Source organism: Macaca thibetana, chromosome 3 (assembly GCF_024542745.1).
Source record: "Macaca thibetana thibetana isolate TM-01 chromosome 3, ASM2454274v1, whole genome shotgun sequence".
In the NCBI taxonomy this organism is placed as follows: domain Eukaryota; kingdom Metazoa; phylum Chordata; class Mammalia; order Primates; family Cercopithecidae; genus Macaca; species Macaca thibetana.
This window is the reverse complement of record NC_065580.1, coordinates 108651851-108674117: the sequence shown is the minus strand read 5'-3', so window position 1 is coordinate 108674117 and position 22267 is coordinate 108651851. Positions and strand designations below refer to the sequence as shown.

At 42.8% G+C, this 22267-nt stretch overlaps 1 long non-coding RNA gene, 1 pseudogene and 1 gene segment (V, D, J or C); 1 reads left to right on the top strand and 2 right to left on the bottom strand.

Moving 5' to 3' along the window:
• The first annotated feature begins 9855 nt into the window (after positions 1-9855).
• LOC126950125 (T cell receptor gamma constant 1-like) overlaps positions 9856-22267 on the top strand; it is a 57625-nt gene continuing 45213 nt past the window's right edge. The window contains 2 exon segments of the C gene segment in view: positions 9856-10826; positions 10938-11261. Of these exon segments, the coding sequence occupies positions 10781-10826; positions 10938-11261 (370 nt within the window).
• On the bottom strand, positions 12668-16492 carry LOC126950148 (uncharacterized). The gene is made up of 3 exons (XR_007724070.1): positions 16218-16492; positions 14631-14706; positions 12668-12774 (listed from the first exon to the last, which is right to left on the bottom strand). It is a non-coding gene; the product is annotated as an uncharacterized LOC126950148 (long non-coding RNA).
• On the bottom strand, positions 16589-20431 carry LOC126949768 (coiled-coil-helix-coiled-coil-helix domain-containing protein 10, mitochondrial-like; annotated as a pseudogene). Its single transcript, XR_007723963.1, has 2 exons — positions 20338-20431; positions 16589-17268 (listed from the first exon to the last, which is right to left on the bottom strand). The product of XR_007723963.1 is annotated as a coiled-coil-helix-coiled-coil-helix domain-containing protein 10, mitochondrial-like (transcript).

Below are 22267 nucleotides of genomic sequence, written 5' to 3'. Positions count from 1 at the left end.
CATAGGAAACAAGATTGCGCACTCCTCAGTACGTTCATCGGTGGGCAGGCTGCACAGGAACTCATGTGCATAGACGGTTGCCATGGCAGGGTGAGCAATACTCCCTGGATGAGACACTGGGACTTTGCCTTCCACTTCTCCTTGAACAGGACCCCACTGTGGAGCATGTGTGTATCCCAAGCTTCTCTAGACTTTTGTTCTCCCATCTGACAAATGAGGGGGTTTAGCCAAATGTCTGCTAGGTCATGTGACTGTGATTTTTATATTAAAGCAAAGCCATACACATAAGATCACTCTGCCAACTACCTTCGTATAAAGCAGTCTTCTTTAACAGAAAATAAATGAAAGAAAACCTGTGTTACTGATCCTCCAGCACTAAACAGGAAACCCCTCTGCCACTCTATGTGCAGAAGAAAAAGAAATTCTTTGAAGTCTAAGCTGAATTTAAATGCCTTTTCAAAGGAACGCTTAATATACTGTTGATGAGAATGTAAATTAGTACAACTTCTCTGGAAAGCAGTATGGACATTTCTCAAAGAACTAAAAACAGAACTACCATTCAATCCAGCAATCCCATGACTGGATATCCATCCAAAGGAAAAGAAATTATTATATTAGACCACATTCATACATTTATTATGGCACTGTTCATAATAGCAAGAATATGGAATCAACCTAAATGTCCATCAGTGGATGACTAGATAAAGAAAATGTGGTACATATACACAGTGGAGTACTATTCATCCATAATAAATGTGGTATATACACATAATGGAATACTACTCATCCATACAAAAGAATGAAATCCTGTTTTTTGCAGAAACATGGAGGAAACTGGAGGCCACTATCAAAAGTGAAACAACTCAGCAATAGAAAGACAAATACTAGATATTCTCACTTGTAAGTGGTAGCTAAATAATGTGTACACATGGACATAGGGTATGGAATGAGACATTGGAGGCTTGTAAAGGTGGTGGGGGGCAGAAGGAGTACAGATGGAAATTAAGTAATTTCACATCACAATGCGTATTATCCAGGTGTGGGGTATACTAAAAGCCAAGACTTTACCACTATGCATTATATGTGTGTAACAAAATTGCACTTGTACCCCTTAAAGTTATACAAATAAAAACCAAAAACAAACACCTTTTCAATGGAAGATTGAAAGTTTATGTGTGACTTGATGACATTAGTAAAAAAGATGAATGAATGTAAAGTCCAAACAATTTTGAAGGAACTCAGTCCATCGCATTCCTTCACTCATTGTCCACCTCTCTCAACTTCTGTTTTTGTGCTAGAGATTGATAATTAAGACACGCCTTGCAGGCTGGGCACTGTGGCTCCTGTAATCCCAGCGTTTTGGGAGCCGAGGCAGGAAGATCACCTGAGGTCGGGAGTTTGGCAGCAGCCTGACCAATATGGAGAAACTCCGTCTCTACTAAAAATACAACATTAGCCAGACGTGGAGACTCACGCCTGTAGTCCCAGCTACTTGGAAGGCTGAGGCAGGAGAATCGCTTGAACCCGGGAGGTAGAGGTTGGGGTGAGCCGAGATCGTGCCATTTGCACTGCAGCCTGGGCAACAAGAGTGAAACTCTGTCTCAAAAACAAAACAAAAAAAAAAAAAAAGCAAAAGAAAAAAAGCCACGCCTTGGTTCTGAAACAGCCCAGTGTCTCCAACCTCAGTGAAGGCTCAGGTCACGGCTAAGGCCTTCCAACTTGTGTGAGAAGGACAGAGGCTGTACAGCAGTAAACTTTCATTCTGTTTTGGGGTTGCTCCTTCATTTCATTTTTCTAATTGTGCTGATAAAACTGAATGGGCACAGAGAGATGCCCCCTCTGCTACCTGCCCCCTCTCTCAGTGCTTGACTCCAAACAATAGCAAATTTGGTGAAATAGTGATTATCAGGGAGTGGCCAAATGGAGGAGCAAGCTCCCCAGTCACCTCCTTACAGAACAACATCTTTCATTTCCTCAAGAGGAGACTCTGCCGCTACAGTGAACCTTCACCACCAGAAACCTCCACCCTCACTCCTCACCAACACCTGCTCTACTCTTCTACTCTTCATGAACGTTGTGACCTTGAGCAAGGTCTTAAATTTCCTAGCCATCAGTTTCCTCATCTCCAAAACAGAGAAAACAGCAATGTCCAAAATTGATCTCCCTCTGAATTATACCACTTGGTTTCAGCCTCAACCTCCAGGGTGATAGACTAGCTTAGAGACCAAGATTATATCTTTCTTTTTTTTTTTTTTAATTTATTTATTATTATTATACTTTAAGTTGTAGGGTACATGTGCATAACGTGCAGGTTTGTTACATATGTATACTTGTGCCATGTTGCTGTGCTGCACCCATCAACTCGTCATTTACATCAGGTATAACTCCCAATGCAATCCCTCCCCCCTCTCCCCTCCCCATGATAGGCCCCGGTGTGTGATGTTCCCCTTCCTGAGTCCGAGTGATCTCATTGTTCAGTTCCCACCTATGAGTGAGAACATGCGGTGTTTGGTTTTCTGTTCTGTGATAGTTTGCTAAGAATGATGGATTCCAGCTGCATCCAAGTCCCTACAAAGGACTCAAACTCATCCTTTTTTATGGCTGCATAGTATTCCATGGTGTATATGTGCCACATTTTCTTAATCCAATCTGTCACTGATGGACATTTGGGTTGATTCCAAGTCTTTGCTATTGTGAATAGTGCTGCAATAAACATACGTGTGCATGTGTCTTTATAGCAACATAATTTATAATCCTTTGGGTATATACCCAGTAATGGGATGGCTGGGTCATATGGTACATCTAGTTCTAGATCCTTGAGGAATCGCCATACTGTTTTCCATAATGGTTGAACTAGTTTACAATCCCACCAACAGTGTAAAAGTGTTCCTATTTCTCCACATCCTCTCCAGCACCTGTTGTTTCCTGACTTTTTAATGATTGCCATTCTGACTGGTGTGAGATGGTATCTCATTGTGGTTTTGATTTGCATTTCTCTGATGGCCAGTGATGATGAGCATTTTTTCATGTGTCTGTTGGCTGTATGAATGTCTTCTTTTGAGAAATGTCTGTTCATATCCTTTGCCCACTTTTTGATGGGGTTGTTTGTTTTTTTCTTGTAAATTTGTTTGAGTTCTTTGTAGGTTCTGGATATTAGCCCTTTGTCAGATGAGTAGATTGCAAAAATTTTCTCCCATTCTGTAGGTTGCCTGTTCACTCTGATGGTAGTTTCTTTTGCTGTGCAGAAGCTCTTTAGTTTAATGAGATCCCATTTGTCAATTTTGGCTTTTGCTGCCGTTGCTTTTGGTGTTTTAGACATGAAGTCTTTGCCCATGCCTATGTCCTGAATGGTACTACCTAGGTTTTCCTCTAGGATTTTTATGGTATTAGGTCTAACATTTAAGTCTCTAATCCATCTTGAATTAATTTTCGTATAAGGAGTAAGGAAAGGATCCAGTTTCTGCTTTCTACTTATGGCTAGCCAATTTTCCCAGCACCATTTATTAAATAGGGAATCCTTTCCCCATTTCTTGTTTCTCTCAGGTTTGTCAAAGATCAGATGGCTGTAGATGTGTGGTATTATTTCTGAGGACTCTGTTCTGTTCCATTGGTCTATATCTCTGTTTTGGTACCAGTACCATGCTGTTTTGGTTACTGTAGCCTTGTAGTATAGTTTGAAGTCAGGTAGCGTGATGCCTCCAGCTTTGTTCTTTTGACTTAGGATTGTCTTGGAGATGCGGGCTCTTTTTTGGTTCCATATGAACTTTAAAGCAGTTTTTTCCAATTCTGTGAAGAAACTCATTGGTAGCTTGATGGGGATGGCATTGAATCTATAAATTACCTTGGGCAGTATGGCCATTTTCACGATATTGATTCTTCCTATCCATGAGCATGGTATGTTCTTCCATTTGTTTGTGTCCTCTTTTATTTCACTGAGCAGTGGTTTGTAGTTCTCCTTGAAGAGGTCCTTTACATCCTTTGTAAGTTGAATTCCTAGGTATTTGCTTCTCTTTGAAGCAATTGTGAATGGAAGTTCATTCCTGATTTGGCTCTCTGTTTGTCTGTTACTGGTGTATAAGAATGCTTGTGATTTTTGCCATTAATTTTGTATCCTGAGACTTTGCTGAAGTTGCTTATCAGCTTAAGGAGATTTTGGGCTGAGACAATGGGATTTTCTAAATATACAATCATGTCATCTGCAAACAGGGACAATTTGACTTCTTCTTTTCCTAACTGAATACCCTTGATTTCTTTCTCTTGCCTGATTGCCCTAGCCAGAACTTCCAACACTATGTTGAATAGGAGTGGTGAGAGAGGGCATCCCTGTCTTGTGCCAGTTTTCAAAGGGAATTTTTCCAGTTTTTGCCCATTCAGTATGATATTGGCTGTGGGTTTGTCATAAATAGCTCTTATTATTTTGAGGTACGTTCCATCAATACCGAATTTATTGAGCGTTTTTAGCATGAAGGGCTGTTGAATTTTGTCAAAAGCCTTTTCTGCATCAATTGAGATAATTATGTGGTTCTTGTCTTTGGTTCTGTTTATATGCTGGATTATGTTTATTGATTTGCGAATGTTGAACCAGCCTTGCATCCCAGGGATGAAGCCCACTTGATCATGGTGGATAAGCTTTTTGATGTGTTGCTGAATCTGGTTTGCCAGTATTTTATTGAGGATTTTTGCATCGATGTTCATCAGGGATATTGGTCTAAAATTCTCTTTTTTTGTTGTGTCTCTGCCAGGCTTTGGTATCAGGATGATGTTGGCCTCATACAATGAGTTAGGGAGGATTCCCTCTTTTTCTATTGATTGGAATAGTTTCAGAAGGAATGGTACCAACTCCTCCTTGTACCTCTGGTAGAATTCAGCTGTGAATCCATCTGGTCCTGGACATTTTTTGGTTGGTAGGCTATTAATTGTTGCCTCAATTTCAGAGCCTGCTATTGGTCTATTCAGGGATTCAACTTCTTCCTGGTTTAGTCTTGGAAGAGTGTAAGTGTCCAGGAAATTATCCATTTCTTCTAGATTTTCCAGTTTATTTGTGTAGAGGTGTTTATAGTATTCTCTGATGGTAGTTTGTATTTCTGTGGGGTCGGTGGTGATATTCCCTTTATTTTAATTGCGTCGATTTGATTCTTCTCTCTTTTCTTCTTTATTAGTCTGGCTAGTGGTCTGTCAATTTTGTTGATCTTTTCAAAAAACCAACTCCTGGATTCATTGATTTTTTTGGAGGGTTTTTTTGTGTCTCTATCTCCTTCAGTTCTGCTCTGATCTTAGTTATTTCTTGCCTTCTGCTAGCTTTCGAATGTGTTTGCTCTTGCTTCTCTAGTTCTTTTAATTGCAATGTTAGAGTGTCAATTTTAGATCTTTCCTGCTTTCTCTTGTGGGCATTTAGTGCTATAAATTTCCCTCTACACACTGCTTTAAATGTGTCCCAGAGATTCTGGTATGTTGTATCTTTGTTCTCATTGGTTTCAAAGAACATCTTTATTTCTGCCTTCATTTCGTTATGTACCCAGTAGTCATTCAGGAGCAGGTTGTTCAGTTTCCATGTAGTTGAGTGGTTTTGATTGAGTTTCTTAGTCCTGAGTTCTAGTTTGATTGCACTGTGGTCTGAGAGACAGTTTGTTATAATTTCTGTTCTTGTACATTTGCTGAGGAGTGCTTTACTTCCAATTACGTGGTCAATTTTGGAGTAAGTATGATGTGGTGCTGAGAAGAATGTATATTCTGTTGATTTGGGGTGGAGAGTTCTATAGATGTCTATTAGGTCTGCTTGCTGCAGAGATGAGTTCAATTCCTGGATATCCTTGTTAACTTTCTGTCTCGTTGATCTGTCTAATGTTGACAGTGGAGTGTTGAAGTCTCCCATTATTATTGTATGGGAGTCTAAGTCTCTTTGTAAGTCTCTAAGGACTTGCTTGATGAATCTGGGTGCTCCTGTATTGGGTGCATATATATTTAGGATAGTTAGCTCTTCCTGTTGAATTGATCCCTTTACCATTATGTAATGGCCTTCTTTGTCTCTTTTGAACTTTGATGGTTTAAAGTCTGTTTTATCAGAGACTAGTATTGCAACCCCTGCTTTTTTTTGTTCTCCATTTGCTTGGTAAATCTTCCTCCATCCCTTTATTTTGAGCCTATGTATGTCTCTGCGTGTGAGATGGGTCTCCTGAATACAGCAGACTGATGGGTCTTGACTCTTTATCCAGTTTGCCAGTCTGTGTCTTTTAATTGGAGCATTTAGTCCATTTACATTTAAGGTTAATATTGTTATGTGTGAACTTGATCCTGCCATTATGATATTAACTGGTTATTTTGCTCATTAGTTGATGCAGTTTCTTCCTAGCCTCGATGGTCTTTACATTTTGGCATGTTTTTGCAATGGCTGGTACCGGTTGTTGCTTTCCATGTTTAGTGCTTCTTTCAGGGTCTCTTGTAAGGCAGGCCTAGTGGTGACAAAATCTCTAAGCATTTGCTTATCTGTAAAGGATTTTATTTCTCCTTCACTTATGAAACTTAGTTTGGCTGGATATGAAATTCTGGGTTTAAAATTCTTTTCTTTAAGAATGTTGAATATTGGCCCCCACTCTCTTCTGGCTTGTAGAGTTTCTGCCGAGAGATCTGCTGTTAGTCTGATGGGCTTCCCTTTGTGGGTAACCCGACCTTTCTCTCTGGCTGCCCTTAAGATTTTTTCCTTCATTTCAACTTTGGTGAATCTGGCAATTATGTTTCTTGGAGTTGCTCTTCTCGAGGAGTATCTTTGTGGCGTTCTCTGTATTTCCTGGATTTGAATGTTGGCCTGCCCTACTAGGTTGGGGAAGTTCTCCTGGATGATATCCTGAAGAGTGTTTTCCAACTTGGTTCCATTTTCCCCCTCACTTTCAGGCACCCCAATCAGACGTAGATTTGGTCTTTTTACATAATCCCATACTTCTTGCAGGCTTTGTTCATTTCTTTTTCTTCTTTTTTCTTTTGGTTTCTCTTCTCGCTTCATTTCATTCATTTGATCCTCAATCGCTGACACTCTTTCTTCCAGTTGATCGAGTCGGTTACTGAAGCTTGTGCATTTGTCACGTATTTCTCGTGTCATGGTTTTCATCTCTTTCATTTCGTTTAGGACCTTCTCTGCATTAATTACTCTAGCCATCAATTCTTCCACTTTTTTTTCAAGATTTTTAGTTTCTTTGCGCTGGGTACGCAATTCCTCCTTTAGCTCTGAGAAGTTTGATGGACTGAAGCCTTCTTCTCTCATCTCGTCAAAGTCATTCTCCTTCAAGCTTTGATCCGTTGCTGGCGATGAGCTGCGCTCCTTTGCCGGGGGAGATGCGCTCTTATTTTTTGAATTTCCAGCTTTTCTGCCCTGCTTTTTCCCCATCTTTGTGGTTTTATCTGCCTCTGGTCTTTGATGATGGTGATGTACTGATGGGGTTTTGGTGTAGGTGTCCTTCCTGTTTGATAGTTTTCCTTCTAACAGTCAGGACCCTCAGCTGTAGGTCTGTTGGAGATTGCTTGAGGTCCACTCCAGACCCTGTTTGCCTGGGTATCAGCAGCAGAGGCTGCAGAAGATAGAATATTTCTGAACAGTGAGTGTACCTGTCTGATTCTTGCTTTGGAAGCTTCCTCTCAGGGGTGTACTCCTCTCTGTGAGGTGTGGGGTGTCAGACTGCCCCTAGTGGGGGATGTCTCCCAGTTAGGCTACTCAGGGGTCAGGGACCCACTTGAGCAGGGAGTCTGTCCCTTCTCAGATCTCAACCTCCGGGTTGGGAGATCCACTGCTCTCTTCAAAGCTGTCAGACAGAGTCGTTTGCGTCTGCAGAGGTGTCTGCTGCGTTTGTTTAGTTTACTGTGCCCTGTCCCCAGAGGTGGAGTCTACAGAGACAGGCAGGTTTCCTTGAGCTGCTGTGAGCTCCACCCAGTTCGAGCTTCCCAGCAGCTTTGTTTACCTACTTAAGCCTCAGCAATGGCGGGCGCCCCTCCCCCAGCCTCGCTGCTGCCTTGCCGGTAGATCACAGACTGCTGTGCTAGCAATGAGGGAGGCTCCGTGGGTGTGGGACCCTCCCGGCCAGGTGTGGGATATGATCTCCTGGTGTGCCTGTTTGCTTAAAGCGCAGTATTGGGGTGGGAGTTACCCGATTTTCCAGGTGTTGTGTGTCTCAGTTCCCCTGGCTAGGAAAAGGGACTCCCTTCCCCCTTGCGCTTCCCAGGTGAGGCAATGCCTCGCCCTGCTTCAGCTCTCACTGGTCGGGCTGCAGCAGCTGACGAGCACCGATCGTCCGGCACTCCCCAGTGAGATGAACCCAGTACCTCAGTTGAAAATGCAGAAATCACCGGTCTTCTGTGTCGCTCGCGCTGGGAGTTGGAGACTGGAGCTGCTCCTATTTGGCCATCTTCGATTATATCTTTCTTAAGTGATCTCACCTTCAGAGGCATCATCACCAGACTTTTCAACTTTTATTTCTTAGAAATGGTCCCAAGTTATTTCCCTCTCATCGTCACTTGCTTTGGGGAGCCTCCCAGCTAGTCTGTCTGATCAAGACAAGAGCGTGACTGGTGCATTGCTGCGGGTGAGCTGGGGCAAGGTCACAGAAGACAGAGTGGGAGAGTATAACAGGAATCACCATCAGTTTCCAAGGGCTTGCTCCGTGTCAGGCACTGCCCTAAACACTCTACCTGGGCTAACGTTTATTCTTTGCAACATCCGGTAAGGTAGGCTGTGATTTTATTCTCATTCGATAGATGAGAAAAGAGAGGCAGAGAGAACTATTCAAAGAGCTCAGGCTTTGCAGCCCGACAGAATTAATCTTAAATCTGTCACCAACAAGCTGTTAAACCTTGACCTATTACCTGACCTGCTTTGAGTAGGGCCTTGTGAAGATTAGACTAAATTTGTGGGATTAAATATCATAATGGCTACAAAGTGCTTGACACATGAAAGGCATTCACTAAGTGTCCATTGCTTGGTAACTCTTTAAAAACTGTATTTTAAATGGTAATGTTTCATTAACATCAGAATGACAAAAAATACTACAATGGCCGTCCATTCCCTCATTCTACCCTTTCATCTATTCAACAAACACCTGCGAATAGAGAGATAAACAGCACATGATCTTACTCCCTTGGGAACTCTAACTGGAGTTCAGAATGAGAGAGAAATGGGTAAACAGGCCAAGGCTTGGGCAGGAGGTGCTAGGAGAGAGGAAGACACTAGGCGGCGCTAAGAGAAAGCAATTTGAAGCATCTCCATCCGGGACTTACTGGGTAAGGGAAGCTTCCTGGGGAAGACTGCCTGGGGCTGAGCCCAAAAGGATGAATAGGAATTAGCCAGGGAAAGTGGATTAGAAAGCAGTCCAAACACAAAAAACTGCAAGTCAATCCACAGAAGTGGGTCGTGGAATTCTAGGCAGAGAGTGACTGAATGAAGATGGAAGGACAGGGAGGCACTGGCCACATCACAGAGAGCCTCTTATCCTAAGAACTCTGGGCTTCATCTTCAGAGGCAAGGTAGAGCGAGGGAGGAATTTAGAGCAGGAAAATGACCAGGTCAGTCTAGTGGCCATGGGGAAGGTGGGTGGGAGGGGCCAAGATGGGACACACGGAAGTGCGTGAGGTGGAGGCAGTGGTGAGCCAGGAAATGTTTAGGACGTAGAATCCTCAGGAATTGGAGTGTGGTGAATTAGTTAGAGGGGAGAATTGAGGCTGATACTCAGGTTCCCGGCCTGGGCAATGTGGGTGCATTGCTGCTGGTGAGCTGGGGCAAGGTCACATTATGTCCTAGGGGTAGTCATGTCATACAGGGAACTCGGAAGAAGATAAGGGTTGGGAGAAGGGAATGAGTTCACTCTAGCTATGAGCAGACTTGGTTTGAGATCCCGTGTCAGACGTACTTGAAAATGTCCCAGAGTTAGCTGGATATGGGTACAGACAGTTTTTGATTTAACTAAGGTCCAACTTAAGATTTTTTTTTACTTTATGATGGTGCAAAAGTGACATGCATTTGGTAGAAAACATAATTTGACCTTTGCTCTTTCCCCAGGACAGTGATATAAGGTTTTGATACTCTCTTGCGATGCTGGGCAGTGGCAGTGAGCCGCAGCTCCCAGTGTGTAAATTAAGAATGGAAATCTGGAGCACAGCAGCTTTTAAGGGGTGCATTGGGGGACAGCAGTTTGTAAAAATACCTTGGGACAGATTAAATGTCTTGGGTTAGAGAAAGAACAACAGACAGTAGGAAACTGTCATCGAGGAGAAGCAGGGATTCAGGAGACGTACATTATTCAGGTAGCTGAGGGAGGGGACAGGAACCTGAATCTTCAACAGAAGCAAACAAACTGGCATGGAGGGCCCAGCTCCATGAAGGTGACCAGAAGGGCCCCGTGCTGCAGGCTGTGTGGGTAGCGGAGCAGAGCTAAGCAGCTTGACGGATCAACATCTCTCCAGCTGGTTGAAGACAAGCTCTCAGAAGACAAGGCTGCATGTCACAGCCCCGACAACCAACGACACCAGCCTGACAACTTGCTGCGGTGGCCGCCGTGTGGTCTGAGGTGGTTGTCTGAACTATGTGGTCTGATTTCAGGCCTCAGACCTCGTAGGACTATCTTCACACAGACTGGAAGTGCTAACAGGTGGTGAGGACACCACTTTACAATGATGCAGGAGGCCCCATGTCACCCTCACCCATGGGAAGTTTGACTTGGTGGACTCAGCCAAGCCACAGGGGTCTAACGCTTCTTTGCGGTGATTCCAGGCTGCCCTGGCAGAGAGCACAGTGCCTGCAGACATGCTGTCACTGCTCCACGCGTCAACACTGGCAGTCCTTGGGGCTCGTAAGTAGTTTTGCTCCCCCAATCACTTTGGACTGATATTCTCTATTGTTATATATTTTTACAAATTCCAAATTCTTGGTTTATTTACTCCCTCCCACTTTTTCCCCCCAGTGTGTGTATATGGTGCAGGTCACCTAGAGCAACCTCAAATTTCCAGTACTAAAATGCTGTCAAAAACAGCCCGCCTGGAATGTGTGGTGTCTGGAGTAACAATTTCTGAAACATCTATATATTGGTATCGAGAAAGACCTGGTGAAGTCATACAGTTCCTGGTGTGCATTTTTTATGACGGCACTGTCAAAAAGGAATCCAGCATTCCATCGGGCAAATTTGAGGTGGATAGGATACCCAAAACGTCTACATCCACCCTCACCATTCACAATGTAGAGAAACAGGACATAGCTACCTACTATTGTGCCTTGTGGGAGGTGCACAGTAGCAGACAGTTAGAGCCATCCCATTCAATAAATGTTTATTAAGTCTTTGTTTATAATTATGAATTGGGAAGCCATAGTTACCACCAGTGTGCTTGTAAACAGTCTTCTAGCTAAACATTCATGTGGTGACTCTATGTGGAGTTGCCAAATTCTCTATTTTCTCAAAGCAGAAGCTTTGCAGAAGTCTATACAAGTGACCAGCCTCATCTTTTTCAGGGTTCTACTCTCTCACCAACAGCTTTTCTAGGTCACCCATGTTTGTTTATCTGGTTTAACCTCTCCTACTCACTACATTGTTTTTCTGGCATAATATATACACATTTTTAGTGTGATTCTTTTGTACTAGTCAATATGCATTACATAAGTTTTCTCTGATCTTCCTATCTCTCTTGATTAAAAAATGGATATGACCTTAAATGGTATTCATTTTTCTGGAGGTTAACATGTAACAAATGCAGCATGATCTAACCGTGAGCAGGGCAGACTGCAATGACAAGTCTATCACATGCATGCCTTGAGTGGTGATGTTGGATTTTGTACAAAATTCGTAAACACTTCCACTAATCAAGTCTAAATCAAAGTCCACTTTGGATTGGGGTTTGAGGAAAAATTCATTTTCTGCAACCTCCACCTCCTGGGTTCAAGGGATTCTCCTGCCTCAGCTTCCTGAGTAGCTGGGACTACAGGTGCATGCCACCACACCCAGCTAATTTTTTTGTATTTTTAATAGAGACAGGGTTTCACCATGTTGGCCAGGATGGTCTCAATCTCCTCCTGACCTCGTGATCTGCCCGCCTCAGCCTTCCAAAGTGCTGGGATTACAGGCGTGAGCCACCGTGCCTGGTCATCCAACCATGAGTTTTTGATAGACTACTCTGAGCCAGGCATTATGCACAGCAGAAATTACAAGGCCCATATGCTCTGCAAAGGCCCGAGGTTGCTTCTGTTTAACCACTTTCTGCTACTGGGCTGCCATTCACCACTAAAATGACAGTCCTCAACTTGAATATAACTCATGACTGTAAATCTCTCATGAATTTTCGTTACTTCTAGTTCAACTCAGGCTTTGTAATTTATTATGGTTGATGGTGTTGTTTAATTTATGTTTTTGCCATGAAACCCTTTCTTGAAATGTGATCTTACAAATATAAAATAGAGAAAAGTAGATTTCCACTGGGAAAGAGTTGAGAGATGAATGATTCTTAGTCTCATCTTCTCAAATTTCTCTGATACTTTGATTTTTCAACAGCTCAATAATTATCTGAGTATACATATAATGTACAAAGTGGTCAAGACCTGGGCCTGTCATATCAGAAGTACATAGGTCCAAATGGGCCTCTGCTTACCACAGATAAGCTGTGTGGCAAGACCTTGGGTTTCTCTAGCCCCATTTCCTTACCTGTGAGGCAAAGGTCCTGTGGTTACCATATGGGTGGCTGCGAGAACTCCTGACATGATGCATATAAAGGATTTGGCCCAGTGCTTGGCATATTGTGACAGCCCAGTGTTATCTGACAAGAAAAAAAACTAGATACAACAACAACAAAAAAAAAACAGCAAGCACACATATATAGTCATGTGTCCCTTAACGACAGGAATACATCCTAAGAAATGCATCCTTTGGCGATGTCCTTGTTGTGCAGATATTGTAGAGTGCCCTTAACACACACTTACATGATACAGCCTACTACACACCTAGGATATATGGTAGAGTTTATTGCTCCTAGGCTGCAAACCTGCACAGCATGTTGCTGTACTGAATGCTATACACGATTGTAACACTGATAAGTATTTGTGTATTTAAACACAGCATAGAAAAGGTATAGTAAAAATACAGTATAAAAGAAAAATGCTACACGAGTATAGGGCAGTTTCATTATAATTTGTCCATCTTTGACTGAAACATCATTATTCAGCACATGACTGTGTATACAAGAAAACACACACACATCTTTTGTTTTGCTTTGTTTTGTTTTTTTGAGATGGAGTTCCGCTCTTGTTGCCCAAGCTGGAATGCAATGGTGTGATCTCGGCTCACTGCAACCTCCGCCTGCCAGGTTCAAGCGATTCTCTTGCCTCAGCCTCTCAAGTAGCTGGGATTACAGGCACGCGCTACCACGCCCGGCTAATTTTTTGTATCTTTAGTAGAGATGGGGTTTCACCATGTTGGCCAGGCTGGTCTCGAACTCCTGACCTTGTGATCCGCCCGCCTCGGCCTCACGAAGTGCTGAGATTACAGGCGTGAGCCACCATGCCTGGCCAATACACACATCTTTATATATCTAGGGCTTAGCCTACATCTATGATAGTGTGGCTATTACATTTTATAGAGAGAATAGCTACGTATGAAGAAACTCTTATAAGAGGTCATCCCATGGTGGCTCACGCCTGTAATCGCAGCACTTTGGGAGGCCGAGGTGGGCGGATCACGAGGTCATGAGATCGAGACCATCCTGGCTAATATGGTGAAACCCAGTCTCTCTAAAACTACAAAAAAAAAATTAGCCAGGCATGGTGGTGGGCACCTGTAGTCCCAGCTACTTGGGAGGCCGAGGCAGGAGAATGGCGTGAACTGGGGAGGCGGAGCTTGCAGTGAGCTGAGATTGCACCACTGCACTCCAGCTTGGGTGACAGAGCAAGACTCTGTTTCAAAAAAAAAAAAAAGAGGTCATCCCAGATTAATTTAATTCTAAGCTTTTGGTCATGGTTCCCTAAGACCTTTGACTCACACACAGCGGGAGAGGACAGTGACCTTGTGTGTAGTGCAGACGACCATTATGGGGGAAAAACAAGTCGAAATTTATAGTCCTTTACTCCTCCTGCCCTTCTCCTTTTGGCTAAGGTGAGCTTCACCAGGAACATTTTGGCCACACCAAAGGAAAACTAGCCAGAGGCAAACCAGCTCTAAGTTAATATTTGCCAATTAAATGGTTTACATTTTGGATTCACAGAAACGCTGACAGCATCTTATTAGAATATACTGCACTGCATATAGTAGGGCCTCAATGAATATCTATTGAATTGAGATTGATACTTTCATTATTATTGAGGGGTTCATTTTACCTAATGGGTCAGGGGGTTGTATGGATGGATGCCCTGAATATTCTGATGATTTGGGTTCAACTCATTTGCTTTTCTACCTGAGGTGGGTGAAAAACAATGACTCTGAATAATAGAATCAACATTATATTATCTAGTTAACATAAAATCTGAATAAAATCTAAGGAAATCTTGGAAAGGAATATTTTCATACACCATAGCATCTGTTGCCGAACTCCCCACACATACAAATACTATGGAAAAAGTAATGTCTACTGCCCAGGAGTCATCTTATAGAAGCCACAATTCTAGAAGTTGCTGTACCCACCTGGAAATCCATGTCGACTGTTTTGTCTCGGGTGCTTTTTGCTTTCAGTCCTGTGAAGGGGTTCACAAGAGGCAGCCTGGGGTAGAGAAAAAAGGGCACAGACTTTGAAATGCTTATCTCCAGACGTTGCGCTCATGAGTATTTTTGTATGTGTCATTTCTGTACTTTTGAAATGGTCTAATAGAAAACACATTACTTTTGAATTTTACTTTAAAATTTACTTAAAAAAAGAATTCATGTTTTATAATATTAAACATATCCTTGCATATTATTGAGCACCTAGAGACAATATGTAAAATTTGTTGGTTAGAAAGGCCTGGAAGGGGTTCTGCTTGACTATTTTTTCTTTCCTCTTCTTTAATAACTTTTGCTTCTTTTAAAACACAAAATCTTATCTTTTCTTCTGTTTCCTACTGACTACTATGCTGAGCTAAAGAAAATGTTAGTGATTTGAGTGCTCAAGGAAGCTTATTCGGCTTGTATGTCTTCCTTGAGCACTAGGATTTTCAAGCCTGTAGCTCAAAGGTCTTGGGAAAAAAGAAACAACTTTTTTCAGTGAGCTAACCGATATAGAAGAGAATGGCCACTCCTACCCACACCTCTTGAATCCTGGACATCAGCTCTGGCTGTTGGGCAAATGGCACTGTATATTGGCCAATGGGGGAGGATGCAGCCAACTTAAGGCCCCTTTTCAGGGAGGGAACGCTGACCCCACTCTCCTATTTCCCGGCTGCCTGCTGGTGTTTCCATTTTCGACCCCCAAACAACACCTGCAGGATAGGGAAGACCATCCACGCAGCCCAGGGCGGTCAGACTTTTAAGGCAGAGTTAGGTGGAAAATGAACTTGGATGAGCAAAGGAGGAAATCCTGCAGATGGCCCAATAAGTGGATTATGTTTGACCTCAAATAAGTAAGACAAGCTAGGGAGCAAGAAGGTTTTATCTAGTTTCATTTCACTTTCCACAAAGCCACCAAGGTCCCATCTCCAACAGAACAGGATGTGTGACTGTTCCTTGAGTAAAAAAACAGGAAACTGGACAAATCTTGAGAGATCATCATTCATTAGTACTTCTTTAGTTGATTTCTTAATATAGAGGAGCATGTAGATTATTTATAATGCTTTTGTTCTTGAGTTAAGTGAAGGAGTCTTAGGTATTTGTTGACTCATTAAATAAATAACCAACATGTAGTAGACTCAAATAAGAAACATAAAAGTGACATACATTTAGATAAATGATTATAGTGCTTTATGTTTATAGTGCTTCATGAATCAATAGTATGATTAATCCAGTTGTGCTCATAGTGTTCTTTACAACAATAACTAAGTTTAAAATAGGGAAACAATCTCAACTCTCATTAGATGATTGAGAATAGAGAAATGCCTGTCACGTTCGTATCAAGTAGAATTTATTCCCTTACCCCTGTTGCTATAATTGATGTGTCTCTTCTGTAGATCCCTAATTTAATTTCTTGTCACTTTTAAGTCAACTTTTAACTAGCAAATTAGCAAAGTACTAATGGATTCAGAGAGATTGCATCATGTGCTGTACTTTACTGTAGTCCCATTCTCTTTATATTTTACTTACTTATAAGTTAAAGTTAGAGTAATTATCAAAACTCCATATTTGTATTCTGAAATTGGCAGAATTTGGATTTGCAGTCCGTGGGTCAGCAGGTGTCTCTGACTTTCCTTATTTTCTTTGTTTAGCCACAGAAAAACAGAAAAATCAGTGAGTTTACGTGTACAGAGTTAAATGTACAAACTGTTCTCTGAAAGAGCTCAGTTCTATGTGAAAATAAATAATGTAGTAAATGTTCTTATGACTGTAATAATAGTAGCTATTGTTTATTGAGTACTTTTTATGTGCATGACACTTTATACTGCATGCTTTATGACATCTGAGCCTAACAAAATACTATCATTATTATTATCTCATTTTTATAGATATTTTCTTTTTTTAATAAACTATTTTATTTCCACATTTGTGTCTTGGGTTATTCGTGGGGTGAGAAACCTCTTCACTTCCAATCCCAGCTATCTGGTACAATCTAGTGTTGTGGTCCAGCTGTCAGCAAAGGGTAGAGGTGGGTGCAGAGCTGGCCCCCGAGTCTGTACCAACTCTTCAGAGCAGGCACCTCAGACCATGGTTGTACTTGCATTGCTTTAGGGCCTCGCTGGAGCCCTCACGCAGGGACAGGTCACTCTGAGTGGTCGAACAGTCCAGGAACTGCCTGCTGTCGTAGGCGCAGGGCCCCATCTGCAAGGGCTGAGGGGCAGCGTAGGTGGAGGTCTGTTGGGCAGCAGGCTGGGCAGGCTCCGAGCTCCCCCAGCTGAAGGCACTGCCCATGACGTGTCCCACAGCCGAGTCCACGGTCACCCCTGTGGCGTGGACGCCATATGAGCCATGAGGCTCCGCTGGCCCGAAGGGGCGGAGATGGGGCGGGGGGGTGGGCGGGGTGCGCGGGGGGGGGGGGGGGGGGGTGCGCGGGCGGGGGGGTGGGCGGGGTGCGCGGGCGGGGGGGTGGGCGGGGTGCGCGGGCAGGTGGGCAGAGGGCGCGGCGGGAGGGGGCTGGCTGGCCAGAGGGTCGCGCTGCCGCATCCCAGAGGCGTGGTGGCGGTGGAGGGACCTGGGCGATCTTAAAAAGACAGAGATGGCGGCAGCGGCTCTGTTGCAGGAACAAATGCCCTTTATAGATATTTTCTAGGTACAGATTTGAGGCTTTGATAAATTAAGATACTTGATAGTAAGCAGCGAGGCTGGGATCTGAATCCAGGTCTGTCCGACTACAAAATCTATTGCCTTGATCTCCTACAGTGATGAGAAAAACAAAACCAAACACGACCTTTTAAATGGAAACATTTCGGGGGAAAATAAAAAATTTTATTTTTCGTTTTGTAATTTTTTTTCACTTGCAGCCTTAAGCTCCATTCCTCAGGGTCACATGAAGTTAGTTAAATTGATGCTAACGGTGTTTACTTAGATACAATCTACAGAGAATTCTCTACAGAGAATTTTCTTATGCAATCAAGTTTTTCTGACTTCTGGGTTCTAAGATTTTTTTTTTTAAACAAGAAAAAAAGCATAACCAAAACTGTGCTTATTGAGTAACCGAAAAGCAGCGAGATGGAACACAAAGATATTCACCCTAATTATCACCTTTCTGCTGCATTCCCTTACCCTCAGTCCGCTGAGGAGCACAGAAATGTTATCCAAAGGTGGACGGGAAAGGGAGGAAAGGCCAAGACCCAACTGCAGCCTGGCCTGAGATGGCCACATCATGTTCTGCTTCCTGCGTGGCTGCCCAGGGAGGTCTTGGATGGGCGGAGGGCCAAGTCAATGTCAGGCCTGGAACTTTACATGCTTTTCTCTCTTAGATACTATCATCCCCTTTCTCAGAGGAGGAACTGGAGATTCAGAGAAACTCTGTAGCCTCCAAGATCACGCAAACATCACTAGTAGCAGAGAAGGGATATAGAGCCATTGCGACGGTCCATAAGACTTACTCTCTTCCCACCACACCACACTCACCCAGCAAGAACTGGAATAAATGACAAGGGAGGGAAGAGGGGCTCAGACTTCTCTGTATATTTACAAGGATGCAGAATGTGTTCCTGTAAGTGTACCCAAGTAGGGAATTTGGCCCTTTAATGAAAAAGGTTGAAGCAGGAAGACTTCCAGTTTACTGGATGAAACGTAATGCAGCAATCAAACAGCCTGACTCTTTTGAGTGAATATCAATAAGAATACCAGCATACTATTCACTGTTCTTCAAAGGAAAAAAAAAGGAAAGTCCTTGATTCCATGACATAGATAAATGTTCTGAGCAGGAAGAAGTTAATGGATCACTGGGAAGGGTTCACAGAGCCAGAATATTCAAGTAAAAGTCTTGCCAAACAAGAAAAGGAGAAAGTTCATTTTTGTCACGCACAGTCTGGTTGCAACAGTAAAACCTAGCTTTTGTCATCATTACATTTTCTAATACTGAAAGGACGTATTTTAGGAAAAAAGCATCCCAAATTTACAGATATGTTTTTATTTATAGAACTTCATTATTTTTTGAATCAAACTCTTCAGTGAATTAATTTTTACCACCTCCTCGGGTACAGGATAAATGGGACATTTGCAGACAGTTCCTTCCTTGCCCATGTTTGCTGTGAGGTGAGGTGTAGACGTGGGGAACCTCTCTGGGGGAAGAGGAGGGGTGTGGCAGCCCCACGACTGGTCATGAGGCCCCACGTCACAGAGCCTCCACTTGGAGGGCAAGGCTGAGAGCCCCACCACACCTCATGATGGGGATTTCTTCTGTCTAGAGATGTTATTTATTGTCATTCAAGTTAAAGAACTAAAATCCTAAGATAAAGAGCGTATCCCAAAACCAAAACTAGGCCTTCTAACAGTAGCTCTGTGCTGATCCTGCTTCAACAAGGAGGCAGAGTAGAGAGGAAGGAGGTGAAGGATATGGAATCCACTGAGCTCCCACTGTATGCCAGGCATATTATGCATCTATCTAAGCCAATGCTGGTAGATAGGCATTTCAATTTCATTTTCATAGTTGAGGGCACTGGGTGTCAGAGAGCAACAAGTCAAGCTAACAGCAGGTTGAACTGGAATTAAAAGCAGAACTGAATGATTGCATGCTCACCTGTATAGCACAATATGTGGATTTTCTTGGTATTGAAGAAATAGGTTTTAGTTCCAGCCGTACCATTTACTAGCTGAGAGGCCTTACATTATCCCCTCTTCCCCATGGGGAATCCCTTCCTGCCTCAAAATATTGTTTGGATTAAATGAGCCAATGTTTGTAAAAGTGTTTTGGAAATTGTAAACACCATAACAAAGAGTTATAGTTTTATTTTAACACATTTCATTCATTGCAATATGATTTCTCATATGAATTACCTCCTAAGGATAGTCAATATTTATGGAGCTCCCAGTATAGGGAAGGCATCCTTCTTGATGAAATGAGGGGCTTTAACAATCCCTACAACATATGACTTTGATGTAGCAAAAATGAAATCTAGCATGTGTTCTATGAAAGTAGCCGGTAACAAGTGGTCTAGCAAAGCTGCAGTGCTATATGCTGAGCGATAGAGGTATTTGTTGTAATATCCACTCCAATTCCTTAGGAAAATAGATGGTGGCAAAGAAGATTAAGTGATACTGCTCATTGAGTGATGAGAATTTTTACATACTGGATGTTCAGTGGGAGTTTCATTTTGTCCCAATCTCCGCTGACACTCTAAGCTCAGGAGAATGGTAGTAATCCAAAAGAAGAGGACAAAACCAGAGATTCTGGATGGAGGGCAATCCCCTCTCCAGCGGACATTGGTAACATCTGAAGACATTTTTTGTTGTCACAAATGGAGTGAGAATGCTACTGGTATCTAGTGAGTAGAGGCCAGAGATGATACTAAACATCCTACAATGCACAGGACGGCTCCACAAGAAAGAATTATCCAGCCCAAAATGTCGATAATGCAGAGGCTGAGAAACCCTGGGCTAGTTGGCTATATTTCTCAAAGACTTGCTAAGAGGTAGACAAAATTGATGACTCCAATCTTTGACTCATGAGCTATATCCAGGCTAAATACAGTAGAGCTTAGAGACTCTAATTTTGCAAAGACTTTCTCTGAAAAGCACTGTTGGGAGTTCCCTGGAAACTCCCTTCTCTCCCAGTGAGGAGATGATGAGATAGCTCTCCTACTTCCACACCAAATAGGACTCTCAGGTCGTACATCCACCGTGGGTCCAGAGCAGAGCCCTTCGTGTGGGTCATGGAAGTGTTGGGTCTGTGCCATGAGCGTTGGGTGGCCAGATAAACCAGTGAGGACTCAGGTCATAGCACACGTGGTAACTTGGACCAACTCTTCCCTGAAACCAGTTAGATAATCATGATGAAATAATAATAATGAGAAAGAATATTTCTAAAATTTCTAAGAGTCAACAAGATGTGAATAACTTTTACCCTGGCAAATGGACTGATTATCATGGTGTCATATAGCTATGGGTAGAGTTCCCATGTGATCCTGACCAATCAGCACCCTCAGAAATGACTGATCTGGGTGCAGGGCCTGGGGACACCCATTTTCTCTGTGAACACTCTATGAGGTTCCCCTTCCTCATCCTGGCATGGCTTCTCCTGCTCCAGGTTTCCTCTCTCCTCAGCCTCTCTCGGGCACTCAGTCTGAGCAGAAGAGACATCACAGCTACAGACATGCACCTATTCTTCACTCTGGGAATGTGAACTTGTTCCCCTACTTCTCAGATTGGCTGAGGGATTTTTTTGAAAATGAATGTCTCATTTCTTGATAACTTTGGTTTTGTTGAAAATGCTAGTTTGTTTCTAGTTGAAACTGGGTAAAAACAATTGAAGCAAGTGAAAATCTTTATTTCATTAGCAGAAACAAAGCATGTATTTTCACCATAGGTTATCCAGATAGAACTTTTCATACACACTCAGGTACTGACAAACACCAAATCAGGCATTTGAGGCTTTGATATTTACTTGGAAAAAACCCTGTTCAAGGTCCATGATAGGCAAAGAGTTGCAACCATATATAAAATTCTGTATATAAATTCTATATATAAAATTCTGCTACTCCCCTTTAGTTCTTAATATAAAATTCCCAGAAAAGTAGAAAGACATGATGACCCAATACAACGGCCCCCAGGAACCTAGCATGACATTGGAGCCGAGGTAATGAGCACTTGCCCCATTATCATGTAGGCGACCACATCCTTCCCAATGTGGAAGAGCCTCCTTCAGCCCTCCGCCCTGGCTAGGCCTCAGCCTCAGCTTGCAGCACTTCCTGTGTTCCTCAGATGATGCCTCTGTGATCACAGGAAACCAGAAAGGGAACCTGATGACTATCAATTGCACCCCACAAATGCCAGTAACTATACCCCCAAGTTTCTGATTTGACATCATTTCCTATTGACTTGGGTTCCTATTTAGAGACTACATTTGTTGAAACTACATGATTATTTCAGAGAGAAGGCAAGGTCCATTATTTCATTTTTTAGAGAATTCTAGTCATAGTGAAATGCTCAGAGTGAAGATGCTGGCAAGGAACAAAATGGAATTAATATCCATTCAGTTCCCATTGACTGCCAGAAAATGGGATAGATGTCCTACATGTTCAGAATCTCAGGTGATTATCATAAGAACCTGGTAAGTAAACTTATTCATGAAAGAAATAACTGATGCTTAGACAGGGGCAGTTATCTGTCCAAACAAATAGTTCATGCTCTTTCAATTGCACTATTGGACCACCTTCAATACCCTTAGTGTTTATTAACTTTATAGAAATAGGGCCAGGTGCAGTGGCTCAGGCCTATAATCTCAATGTTTTCAGAGGCTGAGGTGGGTAGATCACTTGACCTCAGGAATTTGAGACCAGCCTGGGCAATATGGTGAAACCCCATCTCTATAAAAACACAAAAATTAGCCAGGTGTGGTGGGGTGTGCCTGTAGTCTCAGCTATTCCGGAAGCTGAGGTGGGAGGATGGCTTGAGCCCAGGAGGCAGAAGTTGCAGAGAGCCAAAATTGCACCACTGCACCACTGCACTCCAGCCTGGGCTACAGAGCAAGACCCTGTCTCAAAAACAAACAAAACTTTATAGAATAAACTATG